Source organism: Lampetra fluviatilis, chromosome 35 (genome assembly GCF_964198595.1).
Source record: "Lampetra fluviatilis chromosome 35, kcLamFluv1.1, whole genome shotgun sequence".
In the NCBI taxonomy this organism is placed as follows: domain Eukaryota; kingdom Metazoa; phylum Chordata; class Hyperoartia; order Petromyzontiformes; family Petromyzontidae; genus Lampetra; species Lampetra fluviatilis.
Genome location: NC_136309.1, coordinates 9,400,960 through 9,426,497, shown reverse-complemented (window position 1 = coordinate 9,426,497; position 25,538 = coordinate 9,400,960). Strand labels below are relative to the sequence as shown.

The 25,538-nt window shown below is 45.5% G+C and overlaps 1 protein-coding gene across 4 annotated transcripts in view; it reads right to left on the bottom strand.

Annotated features, from left to right (window-relative positions):
* Positions 1 to 25,538, bottom strand: part of LOC144944604 (caskin-1-like) — a 405,395-nt gene that overhangs the window by 87,367 nt on the left and 292,490 nt on the right. For all 4 annotated transcript variants that reach the window (XM_078872907.1, XM_078872908.1, XM_078872911.1 and 1 more), the window contains exons 3-5: positions 12,114 to 12,211; positions 11,129 to 11,274; positions 1,473 to 1,568 (exon numbers count right to left, since the gene is read on the bottom strand). In XM_078872907.1, the coding sequence (XP_078729033.1) occupies positions 1,473 to 1,568; positions 11,129 to 11,274; positions 12,114 to 12,211 (340 nt within the window). The remainder of the gene's footprint in view (positions 1 to 1,472; positions 1,569 to 11,128; positions 11,275 to 12,113; positions 12,212 to 25,538) is intronic.

Below are 25,538 nucleotides of genomic sequence, written 5' to 3'. Positions count from 1 at the left end.
GTCAAGATTCAGTGATCTAAATTGATTTTACCACTCACAACACTTGACTTGAGCCACTTACGCCAAGCCTGTTTTTCTGAAGCAACTGTCCCCAAGAGGGCCAAACAGGTCTGGGCCACGGCCACCTTTCTGTCCGTCAGCCTGCCCACTGCCGCCAAAGCTCCCCAGCTTTGTCCCGAACAGGACTCTTCAGAAAGCCAAGCCAGCTCCTGAAGCAGCTTCCCAGCTCGCAGTGCGACATGTCACTGGCTCGTTCACCCGTGCCAGCTCTGACTGAGACACTGCCCACCATCAGCACGTCGTCCATGTACGGGGATATATATGGGCTGGCTCAAAAGCCAGGACACGTAGGGTTGTTTAATTTATCTTAACAACTTTTTGATCGTTTATTTTTCAAGCTATTATTTCATCTTGTATCATATTAACACCTATTTTTCTTCTTCCTTTTCAGACGACATGTACAAAACTCGATCAATATATAGCGCCTTGGTTACGGCGCTACATACATTACATTAAGATAAGATACGAACTGAATTGGAAGCCTGTTACCTTCCCAGATGGACCTGCGCAAGAAGGTATCCGTCGAGTCTCCCTCCCGAACCTCACGTGTGACGCGGCCTGATGATTATCTTGAACCCCCATCGGGAGAATTAACGTTTTAAAGGCTTCTCAGTTCTAACATTTTCTCTGAACCCACTGGATGGCACTGTAAATGTAAAGAAATGTCCACCCCTGTTCTGATACTAGGGCAGTCGAGGCCGCCTCGATCTCCAGAAGCCTTTGCACTTTGCTTAACGAGGTTTCCTTCAGACGGCAGTCTCAAGGGAACTCCTGTGATAGCTGACCGCAAGGCCACATTGATACATTTTTCAATGGCGCTTCCCGGCCATGGTACAACACACATATGCTTTTTTGTGTTCATGTTCATCTTCAAAGAACACCACCACCGATGATTGATACCCACAAAGCAGATGAAATCCTCACTTGTTGTCATCTCATCCGTATGCCTGGGCTTCCTGCATCAAAGTGCATTTGCAGAGCGGGCATTGAGATGTCGTGGAGAATCTAGGTTAGCGCGCGCTTGCCACTGAACCAGTTAAAAAGTCGAGTTCAGCTCTCATAGCCACGTGGTGCTTCCATGGGGGATTGATGCTGCTTCTGCAGCTGACATGGACGTGAAAGAACACGTGGCATCCTTCACATTTTGCGTGCTTTCAGATGCGCATCTGTGGCCGTCTGGAATGCTCCTCCTTCTGATATTAGGAAGCCACTGGAGCTTTGCCCTGTTCAATCATCTAGAATGAAAACTCATTTCTGTAGAACTGCTTTCAGTGTTTAGTTCATTGTCCTTCCCCCGCACCTCCGATTAGCACGGTGGGCTACATACGGTGCGAAAGAGGTTCAACATACATACAATGGTCCGGTGTGTTTTGACATATCCGTGTCTGCCAATGCAGCAGGCGTCCACTCACCCTCAGACGTCCGAACTCACAGGCCAGGTCGAGGGGCGTCTTATTGTTGTTGTTGACGATGCAGGGGTTGGCCTGGTGTTGCAACAGCAGCTCGGACTGTGAGAGAAAACAATGGGTGTGGGGGAGGATGAAAGACGAATGGGGAGTGGGGATGGGAGTGCGGCAAAGGTAAGAGAGAGGCAAATGATGGCAAAAGTTACACTTCAGCAGCATTGACATCAGCGGTGGTGGCACGTGTCTGGCCTCAAATGATAAAGGTCGGCCTCTGCTGACTTTGGAGATGAGTGGCAGCGATGTGTGCCATCGACGCGGACTCACATCGCATAGGAAAGGGCAGCAGACGTCAGTAACCAGAAAACACTGACCAGAGAGCCCCGGTAGAAGATATTTGATCTTTGGCCCGCTCTCGCATGCTGATGCTGCGCACGCAGTGTAATAACTGTATTCCTCGCAGAATGTAATTATCCAAGTGGACAGCGTTATAGTGGAGGAGAGTACTTCGTCAAATCGTTGCTGGTTCAGCAACGATTTGACTTCCAAATAGAGACGTTTAAAGTCTCAGTGGTTATACTGATCACCTGCCTACCAAACAGGATTCATGGCTCCGCCATGCGAGACATTTGGACTTTGAGCCCAGAGATGCGAGCGGTTGTGCTACACAGCCCTCTGATGCGTGTTCGTGTCGCCCTCACTTCAGTCCCTTGCGTAGCTCCGACCGAGGGAGCGCGTGGATAAGAAAAATCGGGCATCGTGCCGAACAACAAGCGGTAACAACCCGCGAACACATCGGAAGGGCCCCGCAGGACCCGGTGTCTTGTGGATCGCATGCTCAGAAGTGCATTTGGCTGGCTTCATACACCGCACCTCTACCGAGCACAGAGCACTGCACCCTAAAGCGACGAGTGCGCTTCGTTCCTGTGTTTACCTGCAAGCAAGGGAAATCGTGCCACTTCCAGTTCTCGTGCTCATTGCTGCAATGCGTTAATCGGCAAGCAAGCAAAGTAAGCAGTTGAACGTATTGGCGGTACACCGGTGCGCGGTATAAAAAAAAACAAACATTTTTTATTTTCCCGCGATTCACAACCGTGGTCAGAAAATCTTGCGGGGTGGAGGTGGTGCGTCAAAATCAGTTCTCGTGATGTCCAAGCAGTCGGAAGACGAATGTTCGTTAAAATGTTGATTTTAGACCGTTTACTGAGGACCGGTGTGTTACGCTGCACCAGTGTACCGCCAATACGTCCGCTTGCTTGTAGGCGTGCCGTGCATTCACGATCCGTGCGGGTAGCCCAGCCGCATCAATCTCAACTTGCACGGCGGTGCGCTAACATATATCGCCGCGCCGCCAGTGAACAAAACACACCGGGGCCACGATGATGGATTTAATGCGGCGCTTAATGTCCTCGGTGAAAACGAGCTTCTTCTTTTTTCCGCGATAATTGCCTGCACCTGTCAGCACGATAGACACCTTTAAATGGCAAATATATTTATATTTTTTTCCGCAGGAACAAGAGCTAGGGGTAATTAATTTGGTTGCGTGGCACGTCTGCATTCAGTGAGATTAACATTCCGTGAGGTGAAAGGGGACCTTTGGAAAAGCTTTCAGCGCACCACAGTATTTGATTGCGATGGGGAAGGCGGGGTGGTGCAAGAGGGGCCTGAGTTCAATTGCCAACCCAGGCGCCTCTGGAGTTTATACATTATTCCCCCTATTTTCAACGAAGCCATTTTTATTTCACCAGGCAATGCCCACTGAGCTATGAAGCTGTTTTTCAGAAATGATCTGGCCACAGATGCAAGCTCAACTTAGTGAATTATCACCAATGTGGAAATTTCTAGCAGCCAAACACTCTAAACGCATGACGTTGATTCTAAAACGTGGAGGGAACAAAACCGGACGACCGGAAGAAAAATCCACGCGACCACGGGGAGAACACGCAAACTCCAAATATGCAGGCGTCAGGGTCGGGATAGAACCCACGAACTCCTGTACACCAGGTAAAGTAGTAGTTAACATGTCGCCACCGTGGCACCTCTAATTACTTAAATTGGATGACAAATAGCAAATGTCGACCCCGACTGTGAAAACTTGGCAGGACGCCCTTGAGGCTGAGGATTTCCTGGGTAAACAATCACAATCATAATGATAATAATAATACTATGTGCTAAATGCTCAACAAAGGCGCTTGCTACCACAGCAAGCAAACAATGAAGGCCACGTGATCAATGTTATTTAGTAGTATACAGGAGGAGTGTGCACGAGTACTAGAACTAGAACTGGGGCGGGAGTTGTGGTGCATTGGTCAGCACACCGAGTTACGTTGTTACCCTAACAAACACATGCCATTAACGATGCACAGCAGTTAAGAAACATTCGCTGCAATTTGACACGGAGGGGGAAGAAAATAATCTAAATGTAGCTTGAAGGACACGCTGTTAATTAAAGTAACGTGATATTGCAGCGTTTGGCGCCCTCCAATTTTACACGTAAAAAAATTAATTAGTTGCTTGCAGAGATTAAAACCCAGGCATTTGTGGGCGGTATTAGAATTTTTTTTTTTAACAAAAGCACAAAAATGTTCTCGGTATGAAAACGCAGCGGTGTGTGGGGGGGTGTTGACACAGTCTCACTTCACGAGGCAAAGCTCTCAGCGTTCCCAATAATCGATTTTCCTTTGAGTGACCCTTAAGCTAATGCAGAGCGTGTGTTTCAACTTGATCGTTATCAACGAAGAATCTTAACTCCTTTGGCACTTGAACATCCTCTCAATCTGAAGGTCCTTCTACAACTGGGGCCGAGATTTTTTTTTCTTGTCGCTGCTGCCGCTGACCGAGGTTTCGTTTTCCAGCGCCGCCTGGCTCGGCTGCTGCCGCTGCCGCGGTACAACGGTTCGCAATCCAGAGGTCCCCCCTCGGTTCGAATTCGATTCACCGGTGCGGCAGTTGAGAGAATGGTGCAAAAGTTGAATAAGTCGCCGCCACCACCACCCCCAAAACCCCCAACTCCACGCACCCAGCAGCATTATAAATGGATCCACCACAGTTAGTTGATCGGCAGACTGCATGCGGTGGGGTAAAGCGATGGGTACTCCGACCTCTTTCAAGACATCTGGCAAGTAGGCCAACTACTCTATCAACAGGGGCTCTTCTCTCTAGCTCCCTTTAGTGGAGGTCCTTCAGCCAGCAGTGGCGTGAGCGAGCAGCTGCAGGGCTTTTGCTGTTTCCTTCATCCCTTAATTCTAGATTTGAAGCTTTCGTGACTGCAAGGATTCATATTCTTAGGTTTTTTCGGTAAAGTCACGTAGGTAAAAATTTCAAATTAATAAAAGTAAAATAAAATAAAAATCACGACGTTTCGGAGGCAACACAAGCTTCCGTCTTCAGGTGGAACCGTCACAGCACGATAGCTGCACGATAGCTGTATAGTGCTGTGACGGTTCCACCTGAAGACAGAAGCTTGTGTTGCCTCCGAAACGTCGTGATTTTTATTTTATTTTTATTTTACTTTTATTAATTTAAATGTTTTACCTACGTGACTTTACCTAAAAAACCTAAGAATATGAATCCTTCATCCCTGTTTGTAAAACGCACAGTGAGTGCATCAGTGCAAGTGCGCCACCAGTGATACTTCATGATGCCATGCTAACAGCCCTTGCTGCTGAGCAACGCTAATTTCAGAGTGAGCATGTGCGTGCGATTTTACTGGCGATCCGTGGTGTGAGAGCTGCGAAACCATTCCTTTGTTGCAGGCCTGGGGTAAGGAGGCATTCATTATTGCACCTCGCACGCTTCCAATAAGCATCTTTTTATCCCCTCGCAAATCGTGGCAATGCAGCGGCAAGTGATCGTTTGCACGCCGTAAAACGAGGAATCTGACCACCTGCCAAATGGAAAGGCAGCACGTTGAGCACACTGGGTGTGCACCATAGGGGTGCACGTGGGGGTGCGCGTGGGGGTGCGCGTGGGGGTGCGCGTGGGGGTGCACGTAGCAGTGGCGCAGCTATCGAGGGTGCAGGCGGCGCAACTGCGTCAGGGCCCGCGGGGCTGCGCTGAGCAGGGTGGGGTAATTATACAGCGGGCCCCATTTAATTAATTGCACCAGAGTCTGTGCCAAAGGATGACCCTTTGGTGATGCACACGAACCACCTTGGGACGAATGATAGCGGAAATGAAATGGGGCGGTGGTGGCGGTTGAATGAGATGTGTTTAATCGACCCACCACAGTTTGTGTTTCAATATTAATAACATATGTGAATTCATTTACAGTCCTTCTCATGAATTATCAGTAATGTGGAGGGGGGGGGGGTGTTTCACTTTACTTCACCAAACTGTTCACTGCGGATTGTTGAATGCGGACTCAGGACTGGCTTCAGAGAGGGCACTCGCCACCGATATCAGGATGGTCATAAATTGAAACCCAAGTCGCACTGGGTTCATGGCGAAACATGCCAACCACCGTGCCACCACCGCTCCACCCTCTTTCAATGTTAGCATATTACAATGCTAAGTCGATCGCACCATGTTACTGGTGAGTTATATTTGATCGCGCATCACTTGCAGGATGGGAGTCACATCGCACGGTGGATTTCCTGGCACTGACCGCCGTGCTGCTGACGTGAGGGCAACGGAGGCCCGTTTGTCCTCATCGTGCCCCGCACGGTTGCCACGAGGCAGAATGTTATAATTCAGAAGCAACGTCACGTGTTCATAGAGTATTTGGCTGCTATAAATGTCCACGTGATAAGCCACTTCGTTGAGCTATCATTTGTGGGCCAGGTCACTTCTGAAAAAGAGCTGCATAGCTCAGTGGGCTTGAGCTGCTAAAATGAAAAAATATAGAAAGTTTAGTTTTAGTTTAGTTTTGAAGAGATGTAAGAAGATATTTTCAATTGGATATTTTGTTTAAACGGAAGACTTAAGAAACACTGACTCGGGCACACTACAGTAGGAGGCACTATATTTATTACAGCCCTCACAGGTACGAGAGTCAACTAGACTATGGTCAGGACAGCTAACAGGCTGCCTGACCAACAACACCGACGAGGTGAAGACGGTGACGAGGACCCCAGCAGCACGACGACTCCACTCCCAACAACAGCCCCCAACCTTCGCTCGGGGTCCCCCTTGTATCCACCTAGCGTGGCCCCCTCTCTGCCTTTGGCCACGCTCCCCTTCTAGAACTCACGAGAAGGTTCCCGGGTTTTACCACACGTCCCCTCTATCCCCATTGCCTCGCGTTGCCTCTGTGGCAGCAACCAGCGCTATGTGCGATACTGACACATTCCCTGTCATCTCTATGGAAGTGAGCTCTTAATTACGCCCTGCGGCAGACACCTTATCCACCCACGGTACACATCCGCTACACTTTGGGAAAAAGCAGCTCATCTCCACAATGCATGCGGTATACGCTGTGATGCGTACCTCAAGCTTATTTAAGCTTACGCATCGGAGTAATGATAAATATGAAACATTTTAAGTGACTGCTGCGGCAGTGGCACATAAGCACAGATCAAAGAAAATAATCACCGCCTTTGAGGCAATTATCTCTGGCCTGACGCTTTATGTTACGATGCAAGGGATGGCGGCAGCGAGGATGAAATCAAAGAGTTTGGTGGGCATGGCTGGACATGAACAAACCAAGAAAAGGAAAGAATGGAGGAAATATTTGGGGGAGGTCTCTTACCCAGCACAGTGGGAAAGTTACCGTCTGACAACAGCCTACCTATATAATAGAGGTGTTTTGGGTTAGATCGCGTACATATATAAATGTGTCGTTAGAACCCGCCACCACCCGACACAGCCAACTAGTAAGGGTTGTCACGTAAACAGAAAATGCCAATTCGTCACTAGTACAGCACACCGGTGTGTTGGAGAGCCAAGCCACAACATTTACAATCTGAGTACGACGTTTCGCCAGTAATTACAACTAGCTTCATCAGGCGACAGCCAGAGTTGTGGAGAAGTCTTACTGTTTTCTAGACGCGTAGATGTGGTGACCACCCTTCTGTGCTCTTGCATAATGTGGGGGGGGGGACGGGATTACTGAGGCAACGTGCATTATGCATGTGCATTATGCGAGCCCTTTGATCTTGTCCTTCCTGTCTATTGTGTGTATTAAAATAGCCGTAAAAACGATAATCCCTATTGGATGATATTGGTCGCGAAAGCCTGCGTGTTAAAGCCTACCTATACTTTACATATATAACACAAACTAATTACGAGGGTACTTGTGGAGGAGAATATAAGAAATAGTTGTGCTCAGCATTATATGAATTATCGCCAAACGAGGACCCATATCTTAAAGAGGGGGTCCTTGCCTTGATTATTATCTGGACGGATCACCAGTGAGCCTGACTCGACTGATGAAACCAATCCAGAGTTTTGCTTGTATTGAATCAATACTGCTGAAATGATGCACTTCCAGGAAACCTTGGGGCCAATGACAGGCGAATGAAAAATAGATATATTGACTGCTTATTTACATTTTTAAATAGATATTTTTTGGGCTGATAGTGTGAACGACACAAGTTATGAATTGCATTTTATCATTCGTGATAACAACAGCAACAACTTGACAATAATATCGCAATCATAAATTGCTATTTCTTCTCTGAAGACGACATTGCACCCTAAATTCTCCGAGGCACTGGCAGCAACACTGTTTTGGAGACACGAGGATCAGCGGCTTCGTGTCGCCTGTCTGCCTTCATTCGCAAATTAAACATTTCGCGACCATTTTCTTTCTCAACTCTGCAAGCACTGACTGCGGTGGAGGGGTCGCAACTATAGAGCCCAGCAACCCGAGTTGGATTCCCAGCCGTGGTTACCATCAGGGGTGAATGAAATCTAAACCGGCACACCGACCAGGATTGGTGAAGTATGGTCAAACAACCCCCCCCCCCCCATTATTGACAAGGTACGGGGAGGCCTTCGTCAAACAGTTAATACGTTACATTACTTTGTGAGTAGCTAACATCTGATGAAGAATAAAACAAATGTAAGTGTAGCTCCAATCCGTGCCTCCAGATATATATATACACATTTACATTTATATACACACAATTACATTTCAATCTATAATCCAACAGCCGCATTGGCTCTTCAGACCAACGTCATCGAGCGGCGCGTGCCTCAGAAAGGAATCCGTGGTCTGGTTTTGATCTCCTGGGTCTCATCAGCAGAGTCAAAAATGTGTTGAAAAATGCTTCTGGATGACCAGATGGTCTTGGCAACATGTCAGCACTCCCCGCTCCCCACCCCCGTTCAACGCCAAGATAAGAATGAGTGTGTGTGCCGCATGACAGTTGGTGTGCTGGTCTGACGGGCAGACCAAGACCAACGAGAGTTCAAAGGAAATTAAAAAAACAACTGATAGATGTTCTTCACTTAAGCACCTGAGTACTGTGACTGCCTGGTGGTGCATTTCAAAGGAAACGAAATTGAACCACGAGGCAAACAAAAGAGTAATTAAAGCAGTCATCAAATAAGTGTCGTAAATAGGAAGGGCCAATGGACAAACTGTAAGCCCAGCTAAGCTTCAAAGCAAATAAACAAAAGTGATGAATTAATTATTAATGAGCGGCCTGAAAACAACCAAAACACTTTACTCAACGAGCGATATATAATGCGTACGAGCATATTCCTGTAGAAACTTGCCAAGTTTTATGGTTGTTATATGCGCAGTTTATATGGAGGGCTTGTGGCAATACAATTTGGTAATCAAGCAGCATTTGTTTAACCAATGCTTGGCTGTGCTGATGAGACCAAGGAGATCGAAACTAGACCAGAGATTGATTTCTTAAAGCAAACGCCGCGTGAGATGATGGTCGGTCTGTAAAGCCAATGGGCTGATGGGTTCAAAAGGTAATTGTGTTTTCGCGTTCATACAAACAAACAAACAATACAGGTGGCGTTGTCATTGATTGTGAAAACCTGCAAAGGCAACCATTGGCAATCGCAGCTTCAGGCCGGCGGAGTGTCAGGTCCGCTGCAAAGGGGTTAGCGCCGCCGTGTGCGTAATGGCCTTTTTAAAGCCGCCGCTCAAATCAAGCAGTGGCGAGCTGACACACAACTTCGTCATAAATAGCAGCAGCAGCGGCGGCTGCGATGGCGGCGGTGGCACACAGTACGTATATTTAAAAGGACATGAGTAGCCGTTGCGTCAATCCAAAGTCAGCTTTTGGGGGGCACGTGTTTGGGCAAAACCTGCTTGATGTAGACCCACTGATTAACTGAGAGAAAAAAGCTGTGAAATTGATAAGACTCCAACGTATCAGGACAAGTTTTTCTTTTAACACCCGTGTTTGACAATGACGTGTGGGCTGAAATATTATGATACCGCATTAGCAGTGATGCACAAGGACAAATAACAAAAAACTCAACATGTTCATCAATAACACTGTCATCAAAAGAAACCAATATTTCCTATAGTAATAGAAGACGTTTAAGGCAATGGCCCTTTTTCACAGCAGGGAGATATCTCTTCAACGAGAAGGCACTGTTTTTTTCAAGCTTTGTGAAGCAGGTTGCCAAAATCATTGCTTCAAAAAGAATGGGCCCTCGGCATGAGAGGTACAGTGATACCAATGCATCAAATGCACCACTGTGACTAACAACAATCATCCATTTTTTGAAAACCGACTTAGCAAAAAGAGTAATTTGCAATAAGTACGTGTATTAAAAAAAACTCATCAGTACAACAGACCTCCCTTTTATCCACAGCGACACATCGTACACCCCATTATCTGTGGGGTCATCCGTAATTTTACTCCACTTCTCCGTGGGGAAAAAAAAGCAATTAGTCGCAGACAACGGGATGAATTTGCCAATAGGAAGGCGTTTTGCAATGCAGGACAGGAAAATCGCGGGTGTTCGGGATGAAAAGGGCCCCATATATAATCTGAGTTTTCGCAGACTCTGTGAATCAGAGGACCTCTCCTGTACTGCATGTTGTGCTCCGGCCTGTGTAGCTCGGTGGTGGAGCGAGCGGCTCGCAATCAGAAGGCTGCACGTTTAAAATCCTGGCTGGAAGTTGACTCAGCCCATCATCCCTCTGTGGTCACTGGTCAATACAATAAGCACCACTTTATTAGGAAAGACAACTGTGTTTGTCCTATTCTTGGTTCTTTCGGTAAAGCCACGTAGAAGGGAAATAATAAAATAAAAATAATAAACATTTTTTTTCTCACGTTTCGACTGCAACACAAGCAATCATCATCAGGTGTGAAATCCACAGCAAGAAAATTTGAAAAAAGTGGTGGTTTTTCCTAACGTCAGCACCAAGGACAGCGATTTGGCAGTTTGCCAGATGGACGAGTCCATCTATATTAGGAAAAGAGGAGGGGGGAGCAGAAAATGGAATGCGGTCTGAAAGTCACCATAAGCGTGAACACAATCAATTAAGACCTGAAATGGTTGATCAAATCCTTCCAATAATTGCTAAGCCAGAATCCATCTTTGTCCTATGCCTCCGCCCTAGGAATGAGGAATTTCCGTCACTGGCTCCAGGGCTGTAAACAGGAGATGAGTACCACCCGAATTGTCATTTTGAGCACGAAATCAAGTTCGATTTTTTATGGCCTCCCTTAAACAAAGGCGGCTATTGCGGCATTTGCTCCCATTGGATGTGACGGTGAGGAGCAGGAGAGGAGCAGCCTCACCACTTGGTAGTGTCCATTCTGCACGGAGAGGTGCAGTGGGATCTGCCCGTCGCCAGACTGCAGGTTCACAGACGAGCCGGCCTTGAGAAGAATCCGCAAAGGCTCCACCTTTCCCTGCCAGGCCGCGTAGTGCAGAGGCCTGAGGCCTGTTGTGAGAATAACAACAACAACGATAACAATCATAAAAATCAACACACAAAAAAACACACTCACAGGAATGCACAATTCTATCCATCACGTGTCACCCTCCTGAATGAGGGTTAATGCCCATGGCAGATGCTTTCCGACGTTTGCAATCTCGTGCAGCTATTACGGAGAATCCTGTGCAACCGCTCGCATTGTCCCACCAATGGATCCATTTCCTTCCTCTTCCCCTAACTTCCCTCCCACGCATTTGCCGATAACCAAGTCGCATTAAACGCGCCTAATCTCATTAGAGCTCAAGAGGGTAAGCGTGGTTGTGGTTGAGCCTGGTTAGCACTCATATTGGAGTTTGCTGTGGAATGCCAAGTGTTGTTGGCTTGGACTGTGAGAGGAGATCAGGAAATGGGAATACAGATTTTTTTTTTCTTCTATTCGTGTGGAGATTTGAGTGTTATCGCCAGGCATGCATGGGTTTTCTTTGGGCACTCCAGTTTCCATCCACATCCATAATATCGGCCAACCGTCGCAATGTGGGGCCCCATCTGAAATGAGTTTTGAGATTCAGGCGTTCCTGAATGAGGAAAGGGCATTTTCTAAAAATGATTTAACATTTTATTAATATATATACAGGTATATACATAGGCGGCGATTACACTGTGCCTACATGCACGGGGGCATGCTGGGATACAGTGCTTTAAAGCCGCCCTTACAAAATCTCATTGTAAATGCTCTTTTAAATATATTTTTCTTCGTATCATCCATATACACGTGCATATACAAAATTGTGCCTTTTTCAAATCGGAGGGGGTATAGAAAATACTGTAATAAACCGACATTGTACCTTTGTTATCTTTCATGTCCACGTGGGCCTGGGCCTCCAGAAGAAGGTTCATTATCTCCGTGTTCCCATTGAGGGCTGCATGATGGAGGGCGGAAAACCTGCGCGAAAAGACACGGACGATGTGTGTGACGGACGTCAGCCCTCGAATGCGGGTGACACACAAACTTTGATGATTTGATGAACTGTGGTCGTGTGGATTTTGCTCCGGGTCCTCCGTTTTTCCCCCCCCTCCACACGTTTGTAAATATGCATTGAGTGTATTTGGCTGCTATTATGGGCCACTTCGTTGAGCTATCATTTGTGGCCAGGTCGCTTCTGAAAAAGAGCTATATATGTAGCTCAGTGGGCCTTACCTGGTAAAATTTAAAACATAGTTTGATTAGTTCAACTGCTTTTTGTATTTAGTTTGTTGTCCTTCCCCCGCACCTCCGATAAACACGGTTGCCTACTTATGGTGCGAAAAAAGTTCAACGTCACGTAGGTGAAAGCAATAAAATAAAAAAAATTAAAACAACTAACAACTATTTTTTTTTTCACCTACATGACGTCACTAAAACTTCTAATCTAGAAAAATTCAACGTACATACATACATTTCTGAAATGGGTAGGGGGTAAAAAAAAGAAATCAACCCATGATGATGACTGTTATCCTGTGGTGAGCACAGAGGGATATTTTTTGACATCTGACCGACTGTTGTTAGGGCCGTTCTACACAGCCGTGCTGTGTATCGTTGTAGCTGCTCGTGTGTTTGCTTGCTGCAAAATCTGCAGCACACAACGATGACATTTTATATTGGTAATGGGAATAATTAGTGTTCGATATAGCACCTAATGCACCGGGGCGTTTCAGAGTGCTCTGCATCACATCTCACCTCGACACATTTCAAAGGGCACCCCTCGGGGTGGCAGCTCTCCGTGTGCAGCACAAAGTGACTCGGGTGTTAGTTTTGCAAGTAGGAGCCGATGATTCTGATGTTTCATTCCAAAAATTCCCCCCACAAATGTATCAAATTGTGCAATTGGAATCTCCCAAAAAATATTTTCACTATTTACCAACCGTGTGCGATCATCGATCAAAATTCCTGATGAGGCTACAAAGTGATCCGGTAATTATGTATCGTTCAAATCACACGCAGGACGTGTATTGTGCATATTAGGGGAGTAATGATCGATGGATCCATCGATTAACGTCTCATCCGAAGCTCGCAATACGTGCATCGAATCGCGTGCGCAAGAACTCCTGTATGTTCTCGGATTCATGAAATCATGGCTTCCAAGTGACCCAAACAAGCACGAGAGCCCCACTACATTCACAACAATGTACAAACAAAGATACACAATAATCGTTTCCTGACTTGCCTTGTGATCCGTGATCATGACTATTCACAACTTACGTAGCCAACCGCGCTCCATCGGAGGCGATTCGTGAGAAGGAACGGGGGGATGTGAATTGTTAACAACCCGAGTGCACGTGGCACGCTACAAAGTTTGATGCAGATTCCTTTTAATGCCATCATCACTTAACTTGGCCCCATTTTTTGGTTGCAGAGTTTACGGTGGAACTGCTCTGCTGGCCACCCGAACACCAACCTCTCGTTCACTCGCCAACTCCATTCTTACGACACCTCCGATTAGCACGGTTGGCCACGTACGGTTCGAAAGAAGTTAAACAATACATACATTCATCTTAGATTTTCACTGACACCACACATTTTTTTTACGTGTTTTTGTGTTTCTCTGTGACCCGTTGTTTTGGCAGAATCAAGACTATGAAAAACATTGCAAGCTTTACGCTTTCCGGCATGAATATAGGTGTCAAGACGTTCAAACACCAAATAGACATCCAAACAAGAAGGCATCGTGTCTACATTAACCCCACATGCCTGTGGTAAAACGTGTTTTTTGCATTTGAGTCTTTCTGCGGTTGTGCCCTTGGAGTATGCTGCACATTTGTATCTTTAATAATACTTTGCTTTCGGGGAACAAAAGACGCACATTAGAGAGCTATCAACGTTCAAGGTCGTATTCAGAGTAAAGCCTCTGTATTTGAGAATTTGTTTTGGATCAATTAAACGAGTCCAAAGAATGTGGACTAAATATATAAATTTTGGTCAATGCAGAATAAAAAGTAAAAATGTGGATTGATGAAAAAACGATTTTGACATCGTGGGAAGCGAGATCACTTCTATCTCGTCACTTCTATGCTGTTCGTGACAAAAGTGCCGTCGTTTTTGCCGATGTGTGGTGGCACTTTTGTTTAAATTATTCAAATAAAGTTGACATTTTTGTTTCATGAGGACCGTCGTCTTACTGATGGAACTTTGCGTGAAAAAAATATGAATCCAACGATTAATACAGGTGGTGTCCGGTTTACGACGATCCACATTTACGACGTCTACATAACGCCACCATCGATCGATTGACGACGCAGAAACCTGATTCACGATGCATCGTCTGACACGAGTCCGAACACATTTGAACAGAGTCTGTCTGGTTTACGATGTGACTCGGCGTGGAGGTGTTGTTTTTGTTGGATTTTTTTTTACCGATTAAACACCGTTATATATGGCTGATGAAAGGAAAAACACATCAGCAAGTGATGTTTCTACTGCTTCTACCGCCTTTAGAAAAATAGGGGTCCGATTTACGATCGGGTTTCCAGGAACGCATCGTGTCGTAAAAGTGGGGACCGTGTGTATTTGAAATCGTTGCAATTATTTCATTTTGTTCCGAAACTATTTATAAAAAAATGCTATGCATGCAAATCGGAAGTGAAATCTGTACTTGGGCCGAAAGGTAAAAAATGTCGGACATCCAAAAACATTTAAATATGAAAACGTTTGATACTCTCTCTCTCTCAACGTGGGGCTCTCTCTTTACAGATGATTATCTGCCGGGACACCCACGAGGTTTGGCGCACACACTCTCTCGCACTCTCGCACGCTCGCATGCACGGCGTGAAGGGGAACATCTCCCGCTTGGGCACGGGGAGGACACGACGGAAACACCTCCCGTCCAAAGATCGGCGGCAAACTTTGAATTCCACTCTACGAGCGCTAATGCTATCTGCGCTGCTTTCAAACGCTGTTCATTCACACATTGAGATCCCGTCTGCTGATCTGCACACTCACCGAAGAGACATTTGTTTCACGGTTTTTCCACCTGCGCGGCTTGCAAACCAATGTGATGATCCCCCTGTCTGAGTGCATTATCATCATCGTCTAAGTCAACGTAACCCCATGCAATGTCAATTACTTTTACATCCATTTCTACATCTCTTGCTCAAATATTGCCTGGCCAATAGTGGTTACATAGGCATAACTATTAGGAATTTAGTATCGTACAATATTGTATATTTCGATTTTGGACTGTATATGCCAGCACAAAAATGGTTGGCTCATGTATGTATGCTGAACTTCTTTCGCGCCATACGAAGCCAGCCGTGATAATCGGAGGTGCGAGAGAAGGACAACAATCTAAACGCAAAAAGCAGTTCTAAACAAACGAGTTTTCAAATCTAGATAATTTAAAAGTGCAAAGCTCCAGTGGCTTTGTAATATCTAAAGGAAGAGTGTTCCAGACGGCTGCAGAAGAGCATCTGAAAGTGCGCGAAATGTTCTTTCACGTCCATGTCAGCTGCAGAAGCACCATCAATCCCCCATGAAAGCACCACGTGGCTATGAGAGCTAAACTCGACCTTTTAACTGGTTCAGTGGCAAGCGCGCGCTAACCTAAATTCTCCACGACATCTCAATGCCCGTTCTGCAAATGCACTTTGATGCAGGAGGCCCAGGCATACGGATGAGATGACAACAAGTGAAGATTTAATCTGCTCTGTGGGCATCAATCATCGGCGGTGGTGTTCTTTGAAGATCAACAAGGAAGATGACATTAAGTCTGAAATTTAACACCCTGCAATCATCGCCATTATCGGCCACGGGCAATCCACTGGTGGATGAAGGCCTCCTGGCTCCCAATCCTGCGATGTGATGATCCCACTATGAATTTATACAATTTCGTGCGTAGACTTTCATGACCCACATTATAATAAATACGTTTTTCGGATTAGATCATGTCGGGTAGCATGTAAAAAAGTTACCAACAAATGTACAAAATTGTGAATGTGTTATCTGCTATATCGGAAGCAGATACTGATTTTAACAATTGTTCTTGCTTATCCATATTCCGGTTTTGCTGATGAACCTAATCAATTTGCATATTTGCCCACGTGACAACTTGATTTGATTGGCTTTGTCAGGTAGTGGTATAATGTATTTTTCTTAAAAAAATACCTTATACCACTACAATATAATCCAAATGAAACTAATGATGATTTGATACAATTTTCTACCAGACTGAACTCACCTCTCCCATGCAATTACTGGTCTGTATCATTAATTAATGCAACTATTCATAAGTATTGTAATGAATTGCTATACGAATGAGGGTGATTGACATCCAAGAAAAAACTCATCACAAATTCATTATATCTTGCTGTGGAAGTATTATGGGTAAAAGTTCACATCTCTTCTGCGTATCCTGGTATAAGTAAAAATATGTTTTAGTTCTTTGGACTGATGGATTTTCAGACCAACATTATATCGCGATAATTTTATAAAGAAAACTTCAGACAACGATGTTGACATTCAGTATTTCCTCAGCAGTCAGGCTCGCTTGAAACTAATTTTGGCGAGCTGCCAGAGGCTTATGAGAAGAACACATCTGTTAGATATGGGTCCCAGTTCAGCGCAAAACGATAACATGCATCACGCAAAGTAAACACCTTGCAGTTCACCTGCATTGCTCCATGCAAGCCTGACTGCTGATGAGGCACTGAGTATGATTCTATTGCACCGATGTGGCTAAAACCATGCATTCCCAGAAGGCTGTGTGGCTCACAGGATGTCTAAAAAAATACTTTTTTTACGTGGAGGGACGGATACATAAAGGGGGCATCGTGTCTCCTGATTTATTTTGTTATGAAAATATCTTGAAATGCTGCATATGATGAATAGATGCCCTAGGCTGTGATGCTGCATATGATGAATATATGCCCTAGGCTGTGATGTTCTGATGCACAGTCCAACCAACCCTAGCTGAGAGACTCTCCCCCAAGAGTAAACCATCAATGGACCATCAATAGACCATCAGTGCACGGTTTGCTTGAACACTTAGTGGATTATTGGGTACTGGCTTTGTCAATTAGCGCAATGATTGACTGAAGGCCTCATCACACCAAAGTAATCACTCAAATTTAAATGGTGGCCACTGTTCAGTTGAACCTGATCATTTAGTGCATTGATATCAAACCAAATAACAGTTCCATTGGATAAATGTCAGCATAAATTATATATTGTGCATCTGTTTATTAAAGTAAATATTATTATTACAGGAATTTAAAGCTGTATTCAAAATATAGCTTTAGCGTAAATTAGTGTAAACATATTAGAGCTGATATTTAACTTAAACAAACCATGTAATTTATAGTTGTGTATGCTTTGAACCATGAAAATGTAATCTTGCTAAAATAGCAAATAAAAATGTAATTATGTAGGAGGCAGACATAAAAAAAAATCTATTTTATTTCAGACTTTTCACTTAAAGCCATTTCTAATGTGTTTAAACAACCAACACCTTTCGTAGATATTTATTTAGAAAGGATTATAATTCAGTAATTATACTTCCACTGCATGAAAATGTGAAAGTGTTTATATGCTATCGAGAAAATATATACCAACAGCTGTTAATAAACTTCACATTATTTTTAAGCCAAATAAATAAGGCAATAACAAAGTGGAGTGCCTAATGAGAAAACGTGAATTGTACACAAACAATGCCAGAAGCGTGGACACGTTCACAGTGTAAGCCCACGAATTTCCATTCATCTGCCAGAGTCTGTATGGACGCGCAGAACTTTCAGTGCGGCAGAAGCGCACATTCGCACACACGGGGAATCGGGGACTTTGCGCATGCCGCGGCGTTCGGTCACGTTCCATTTATCTCCACGCTGTAGGCCCGACCCATCGCACACAGCTGTCCGAGTGACAGCAGTCAGTCGTCGCCTCCGCCGTCGCTGTGCTTCAAGACAAATTGGCAGCGCCAGGGCTGCGTTGCCGCTAAGTCACACGCCGCGAACGTCGTCTCCCGACCCGCCGCCGCTCGTATAAGACGCCGGCGTGCGACCGCGGTGCTGCACGTGGCAAAGCTCGCAAAGATGTCTGCCGGGGGGTGGTTGTGGACGGGTGCGATGGACAGGCACGTAGCGACGCATGCACGGCTTGGTGGCAGGGTGACCGGGTAGCACGTGGAAGGATCCATCATGTTGTGCATGAGACCTGCGGGGCAATGGACTACCTGTAGAAAGGCAGCATAGCAAGCGCGGTCTGAAGCAGACATATCCCCAGAACAAGAGCTGAAACAGGTGATAAAGCCTTTGCAGCGCCAACGTTTTGGAACAATCTTGCTTCCTGCCTTAATATCGAAAATCTTCCTTCAATAAAAATATCCTGAAACAGAAGATTAGTGCTGGATACAGCAGTCACATTTGCCAATGTGATTTGTAACTTTGATCCTTACCTGTGTATGGATAGGCCAATGTTAATGTGGCCTATCTTGGTGTGGTCTGCGAGTGTTTTGCTGTGGGTTTTGCTGCCTTGCCCAAGCTTGATAAGTCAGACATATAATTAAGAAAACTACAGGGTATTTAAAAAAGATCGACCCAGTTTCAAAGCAGTAAATTTCACGATGGAAACATGTTACAATTACACAAAAAGTTACAAACGGTTTAATGAGTTATCAAGTTTGACTAACCATTTTATAAATGCTCTATGTGCCCTCCACCTGCTGTACGGACAACGTCGAGACGATAGTTGAATTTGTCCCAAACGCCTCTCAAAGTGTCATCTTCTACTGAAGTCACTGCTGCCGTGATTCTGTTTTTGAGGTCTTCCAGATTAGTCGCTAATGGTGGCACAAAAACACCACGGTCTTTGACGTATCCCCACAAGAAAAAGTCGCAGGGTGTGATGTCTGGGGATCTTGGGGGCCAAGAGTGTAGCGCCAAGTCTTGGGGCCTCGTGCGACCTATCCAACGTTGAGGCAGTGTGTCTTGCGAATGACTGAGGCTAGGGGCTGTTTGTGCACTGGGAGAGGCATCTAGCAGTAATCATTTGAAACTCTATGCCCCGCCCTCTCTATGCCCCGCCCTTTCAAGTGGTAAGAGTTTCATTCATGGGCGGTTCGTGGTTGCAGAGATATAGCGATTTCAAATCGGGTCCATCTTTTTAAAACACTCTGTATATATAGTAACGTAAAGCTTTCGTGACTGCAGGAATTCATTCTCTTTGGGTCTTTCGGTAAAGTCACGTAGATAGAAAAAAAATCACCACGACGTTTCGATCGTGACTTTACCGCAAGACCCAAAGAGTATATATAGTGACTTGCTTACCATTTCCTTCTATTTTGCACCCACATGGTGTTTTTCTATTGTTTACTGTTGTAACTTGCCAACCCGCCCATACTGGCCATCTGTTAAAAAAACAGCTTCACAGCTCAACGGATTCCTCCTGCAGTCGAAACAACGATTCCCATTCCGATTCTGACCTATTGCACGCAGTGTTCTTCCTCGCATGCCCGTGGTTTTACTGGTAGGAACCTCCTGGTTACGCCTAGCCCACAGGAGATTATTGTGTCCGTCCGTCCGTCGTGCAGGGAGGGGCTGGGTGGGGAGGGAGGGGCTGGGTGGGGAGGGGAGGGTGGGGAGGGGCTAGGTGAGGAGGGTGGGGCTGGGTGGGGAGGGGAGGGTGGGGAGGGGCTGGGTGGGGAGAGTGGGGAGGGGTTGGGTGGGGCTGGGTGGGGGGTGGGAGAGGTGGGGCTGGGTGGGGAGGGGCTGGTTACCCCGTGGTGCCCTTATAAAACTCAACGTTTAACCTACTCACGCCGGCTTGTTCCCGCCCTCACAGTCGGCCATATTTGCGGAATAAACCACGCTGCCGTTGACCCTGGCCATTGACCGAGCAACCCAACGTTCCTACCAGCTCCCTCCGCAGGAATGTGTTCTCTGGGCACTCCCCGTGTCCTCCCGTGCGCATGGCGATGTGCTGCTTCCTTGCTGTGATGATGTGAGCAGCACCATCATTGAGCAGCTCTCAAAGGCTGGGTACACAGCTCCGCTGAGTCGACATTTGCAATGGCTACAAGCAACACTCAGTCGATGCAACTTGGCAAGTGTGAACAGAACCTCAGCGAACTACAACTGAGGCAGGCAAACACTCATAGAGTATAACATATCATGCACTTGAAGGTATGTTGAACATTGATTTTAAAAAAATGTGTACCAAGACGAGAGGTCACACTGACTGTTACTATCCATAATAGTTTTTTTTGGTTAACGGAAATAGCGGTTCAATCTAGATTTGAAATTTTCGTGACTGCAGGGATCCATACTCTTTGGTTCTGTCGGTAAAGTCACGTAGGTATGAAACTAAATAAATTAAATCACGTTTCGGGCGCAACACAAGTGCCCGTTATCAGGTGGAACAACCACAGCAAGAAACAATTGCCCACTTCAGCAATTTATTTGAATTTATTTTGTTTTATATCTACGTGACTTTACCGAAAGAACCAAAGAGTATGTAAATAGCGGTACGTTGGAGAGTAAACCCACAACATTTACCATTTGAGTACCATGACGTTTCACCGGTAATAACCGGTAATTATAATTAATGGTAATTATAATTATAATGGTAATCATAATTACAACGACCAACCTCATGAGGCGACAGCCTGCTCTTGGCTGTGGCAGCTTTAACGACACATTTACATTTACGCAATCTAACCTAAAAAAAAAACCCTCCTCTATTATGGATAATAATGGTGATGAAAGCCTACTCCGTGTTAATCTCACTGTCACTATGTACGTAGATTCAAGTGAGTTACAATAGGGGGAAGCGGTGACAGTGAAATGATGGACAAAGTCATTTGGCAGTCATTGGAAGGGTTTCCCAGCACGGTAATCGTTGAGCCGTCAAAGCGAACATTCAGCAGAGGAGTCGGACAAGGAGGTGTGCCTTCACCAAAATTATTCACAAGATTGCCGACTGTATAAACAGCGGCACGAAGGTAGCTTGAGAAAGTATTTGCCTCCGATTTACCGATGGCACAGTCATAGCACCGATGGAACATTGAATGACTGTACCGGAAGGATGCGAAAATGAAAAAGCGTGAGCAAATGAACCTTATGGCGGGACCCCGAGTTCCCGTATAAACGGAAGTCAAAATCGCAATTAATTCATTTATTTTTGGCGACTCCGTCCCACCGCGCACATAAACACCGTGACCCACCTGGCGCGGATCATTCTGTTGTCATGTCCAAGCGTAGCAGCAGCGAGGACGAATGCCGTAGTTATAAACAAAACTTTGAAACTTTGATTAGCGCATCGTGTAGAGCTCGTCGAGAGGAATAGATTGCCATATCGTTCGCCTTCAACGGACATAAATGACGTCGCAACGCAGTTGATTGCGAGAGCCGGGGGCTTTTGGGACCCCGGCGTCCCGCCATAAGGTTTATTAGTGCAACAAGGACACAATCCATTGATTTTGATAATGTTGAATTTTTGTGCAAAACTAGCTACTACTGGCCAAGACTAATTAGAGAATCTATCGAAATTGAAAGAAATCAAAATAACTTTAACCGTTCGGATAGCTACCGCCTTAGTGCTGCGTGAAAGCGAATCATCAAATAATACATTATTTAAATGCATGCTTACAAAGCGCAGCGTACTTCAGTAGAGATTACCGTTGGTAGGGTTATTTTAAGAAACACAATAGACAGGAAGGACAAGTTCAAAGGGCTCGCATAATGCACATGCATAATGTACGATGCCTCAGTAACCCCCCCTCCGCCACATTGTGCAAGAACGCAGAAGGGTGGTCACCACATCTACGCCTCTATATAAGGAACGAAACAGTAAGACGTCTCCACAAATCTGGCTGTCGCCTGATGAAGCTAGTTATAATTACTGGCAAAACGTCGTACTCAGTTTGTAAATGTTGTGGCTTGGCTCTCCAACACACCTGTGTGCCGTACTAGTGACGAATTGGCCACGTTCTGTTTACGTGACAACCTTTACTAGTTGGCTGTGCCGGGTGGTGGCGGGTTTTAACGACACATTTATATATTTACGCGATCTAACCCAAAAACCTGTATTATACAGAAGGCTTCATATTCTTAGATTCCTACTTGAAACTGGATTCCCACCACCACCCATCTCAAAAGAATTCTCTCATCAAAACGCTATACCACAGAGCCCATGGCATTTCTGACCAACACCACCTGGCCGGTGAATTAAGACATGTACATCGGGCCCTCAGGATGCACGGATACTCTGACCGCACTATCCGCCAAGCTTTATTGTTTGATATGCATCCCAGTGGGATGCAAGTCAAACAATAACAACCATAAGACAATGTAGATTAAAGTTATCAGGATAACTCTGTACTACAACAAACAAACATGGCTAAACCAAAAGTTTTCAAAATTACCAAAATAAAGCTATAAAACAATGTAACAGTGATCATAGGAACTGTGATTCAAATGTAACAATAAACGATATACATAACATGTACGACCAAACTTTGCAGGCATAGCTGGCTGCATGAGTCACTCCATAACAGCAGGAGTATCAGTAGCAGAATCTACATTTTTCAATAAACCTTTAAAGATCAGCACACTATAATCAAAACTCAAGATCATACTTTGCAGCGGTCATCTGGAACGATACATTTGATTTCAGGCCATTCTGAATTGCAGTGGCAGATAGGGGTGTACAACTCCTCTAAAGCAGTTTTGAGTGAAGATCTCCCAGGTAGTGATCTAAGTTGCAGTTTATTGGCGATAGCATTCCAGACCCTGGGGGCATCAATAGAAAATGCCCTTCCTCCAGTATTTGTACAGCAATAAGGAATGTGAAGCTGCTAAATGAGCGAAGACCTTAGGTCACATTTGTTCTTCGAAACAGAGAGGAGATCCAGCAGGTAGTCTGCTGATTTTTTACATCGTGAATAAATAAGATCTGATGCACAAGCCGTCGATCATTAAGATAAGTTAAGTTTGACCCAATGTAGAGATCCCAGTGGTGGGTCATATATGGGCAGTTCAATGCAAATTTTCAGGCCGAGTGATAAATTGAGTCAAGCTTCTTCAGTATAGTACTTGGGGCTGATTTATACACGATGTCACAGTAATCAAGTAGAGGCAGTACGGTAGCTTTTATCAATTCGAAGCGAACTTCTTTCGCGCCGTACGTAACCAACCCTGCTCAAACTTCGTGGAGCCCGTTCTGCCAGCAGTGGTATGAGCGAGCAATTGCAGGGCTGCACCTTTATTTTTTTAAACACACCGCACCAGGTGTTTGCAAGCAGATGGTTTGTACAACCAATAAAATATTTTTTTGCATGTTTTTGCTTTGTTTAAATCATGTATAATAGCAATGCACTATTGTTATTCCCCCGGTTGTCAATAGCTGGGCACAAAACATATGCCGATGTTACGCAATCATAGTTTTTTATGCTGCCAATGTATCAAGTTCGCAGTGTGGTGCGAAAGTGGCTGTGATGCATAATGCATGTTCAGATGCTACCTGTAGGTGTGGTCAAGTAAAATTAGTTTTAGCTGTTCGCCTTTTGGCGTTCTCTGATCTAACACTTTGAGACTAGGTTCTAAAGAAAGCTGTCTCTGGTGTGGACCAATCAGTTTCAAAGACAATGCCATATATTATCAGAGCGTGTTTTTTATTTGCATGTTCACCACAAGTATGTGTGATTAATGCGGACAGGATTCCATGAATAAGGATTATGTTTGGTGTGTTAACAACTTGATACCTGTTTCAATGGCAGAAAGGGTAAAACTTATTGTTATATGTTAAAAGCAGTTCACATGCACGAAGAATTCTTGACCTGAACTGAACATTATCCTCAGTCACCAGGGGTTGAATTGCTGTTACATCTCTATAAAAATAAGCATTAACTTGTTCTCACACACGATCATTTGGAAGCAATAACACCAATGCTAAATCAATCGCATTAGCACGTCAACCATGTTGAAGGTCAACAGCAACTTCTGGTAATACCGAGGCGCAGACTGTGGGACTGGAAACATTGTATTTACACGATCGCACGATTGTTTTGTTTTTGTAACGATTACATGACAAATGGATGTGACTGGGTGGCTCACAAATCAAAGCACTAAGCTGGAATTAACACATTCCTGCGGAGGGAGCTGGTAGGAACGTTGGGTTGCTCGGTCAATGGCCAGGGTCAACGGCGGCGTGGTGTATTCCGCAAATATGCCCGACTGTGAGGGCGGGCACAAGCCGGCGTGAGTAGGTTAAACGTTGAGTTTTATAAGGGCACCACGGGGTGACCAGCCCCTCCCCACCCAGCTCCACCCCTCCCACCCCCCACCCAGCCCCTCCCCACCCAGCCCAGCCCCTCCCCACCCAGCCCCTCCCCACCCTCCCCTCCCCACCCAGCCCCACCCTCCCCACCCAGCCCCTCCCCACCCAGCCCCTCCCTGCACGACGGACACAATAATCCCCAGTGGGCTGGTGTAACCAGGAGGTTCCTACCAGTAAAATGTCGCTTTGACCATCCCGTATGTATTTATGTATGTTAAACTTCTTTCGCACAGTACATAACCCGACCGTGCTAATTGGAGGTGAGGGGTAAGGACAACAAACTAAACGTTTGGTGGCTATTATGAAGAGCGGGTGGAAAAGTGCTTCTCTCGACCGTGTGAACCAGAGGTCACTCGGAGGGATCTCAGAGGTAGCTCTGTAGTATCCGCTGCAGCGGGTCGTACTCGAACACACAAAGAGCTGCGCTGCCCCGGGATTCTTTGTCTCGTGATGCAACGCCGAGAGCACAATTGAGATAAACTTTCGGGAAGACGCAAAACAAGTTATATATATGAAAAAAAAATCTAATTCGTTAATTATGTAACAGTTGCGCATGCACTCACTCGAAACTGATAAATTATATTTTGAGTGTGGGTGACCGGAGGCTTTCATCGTCCCTCACATGCACGTGGGGATTTTGCATAAATCACTCAATTTGCATGTGAAAATATGTTTACGAAATCTCTGGATGCATCGTTTTCTGCTACTAAACAACACCACGTGCAGCTGAAGAGAGAAGCTCATCTGTAAACCGCTCGTAACTTTAATGGTCGGAAATTGACGATCACCCGTCGCACGTTTTACAACTGCGCCGTCCGTGTTCGCTTCTAAAATTGGTGGAAGGACGAAAACAAAGGGATGAGAGCCCTCACGCTGCATGCGCAGTAGACGGATACGCACGTTTGGCTATTGGCGGTTAGTGCACAGATATACGAGCCCGGCGACCTGAGCTTGAATTCTCGGCCACAGC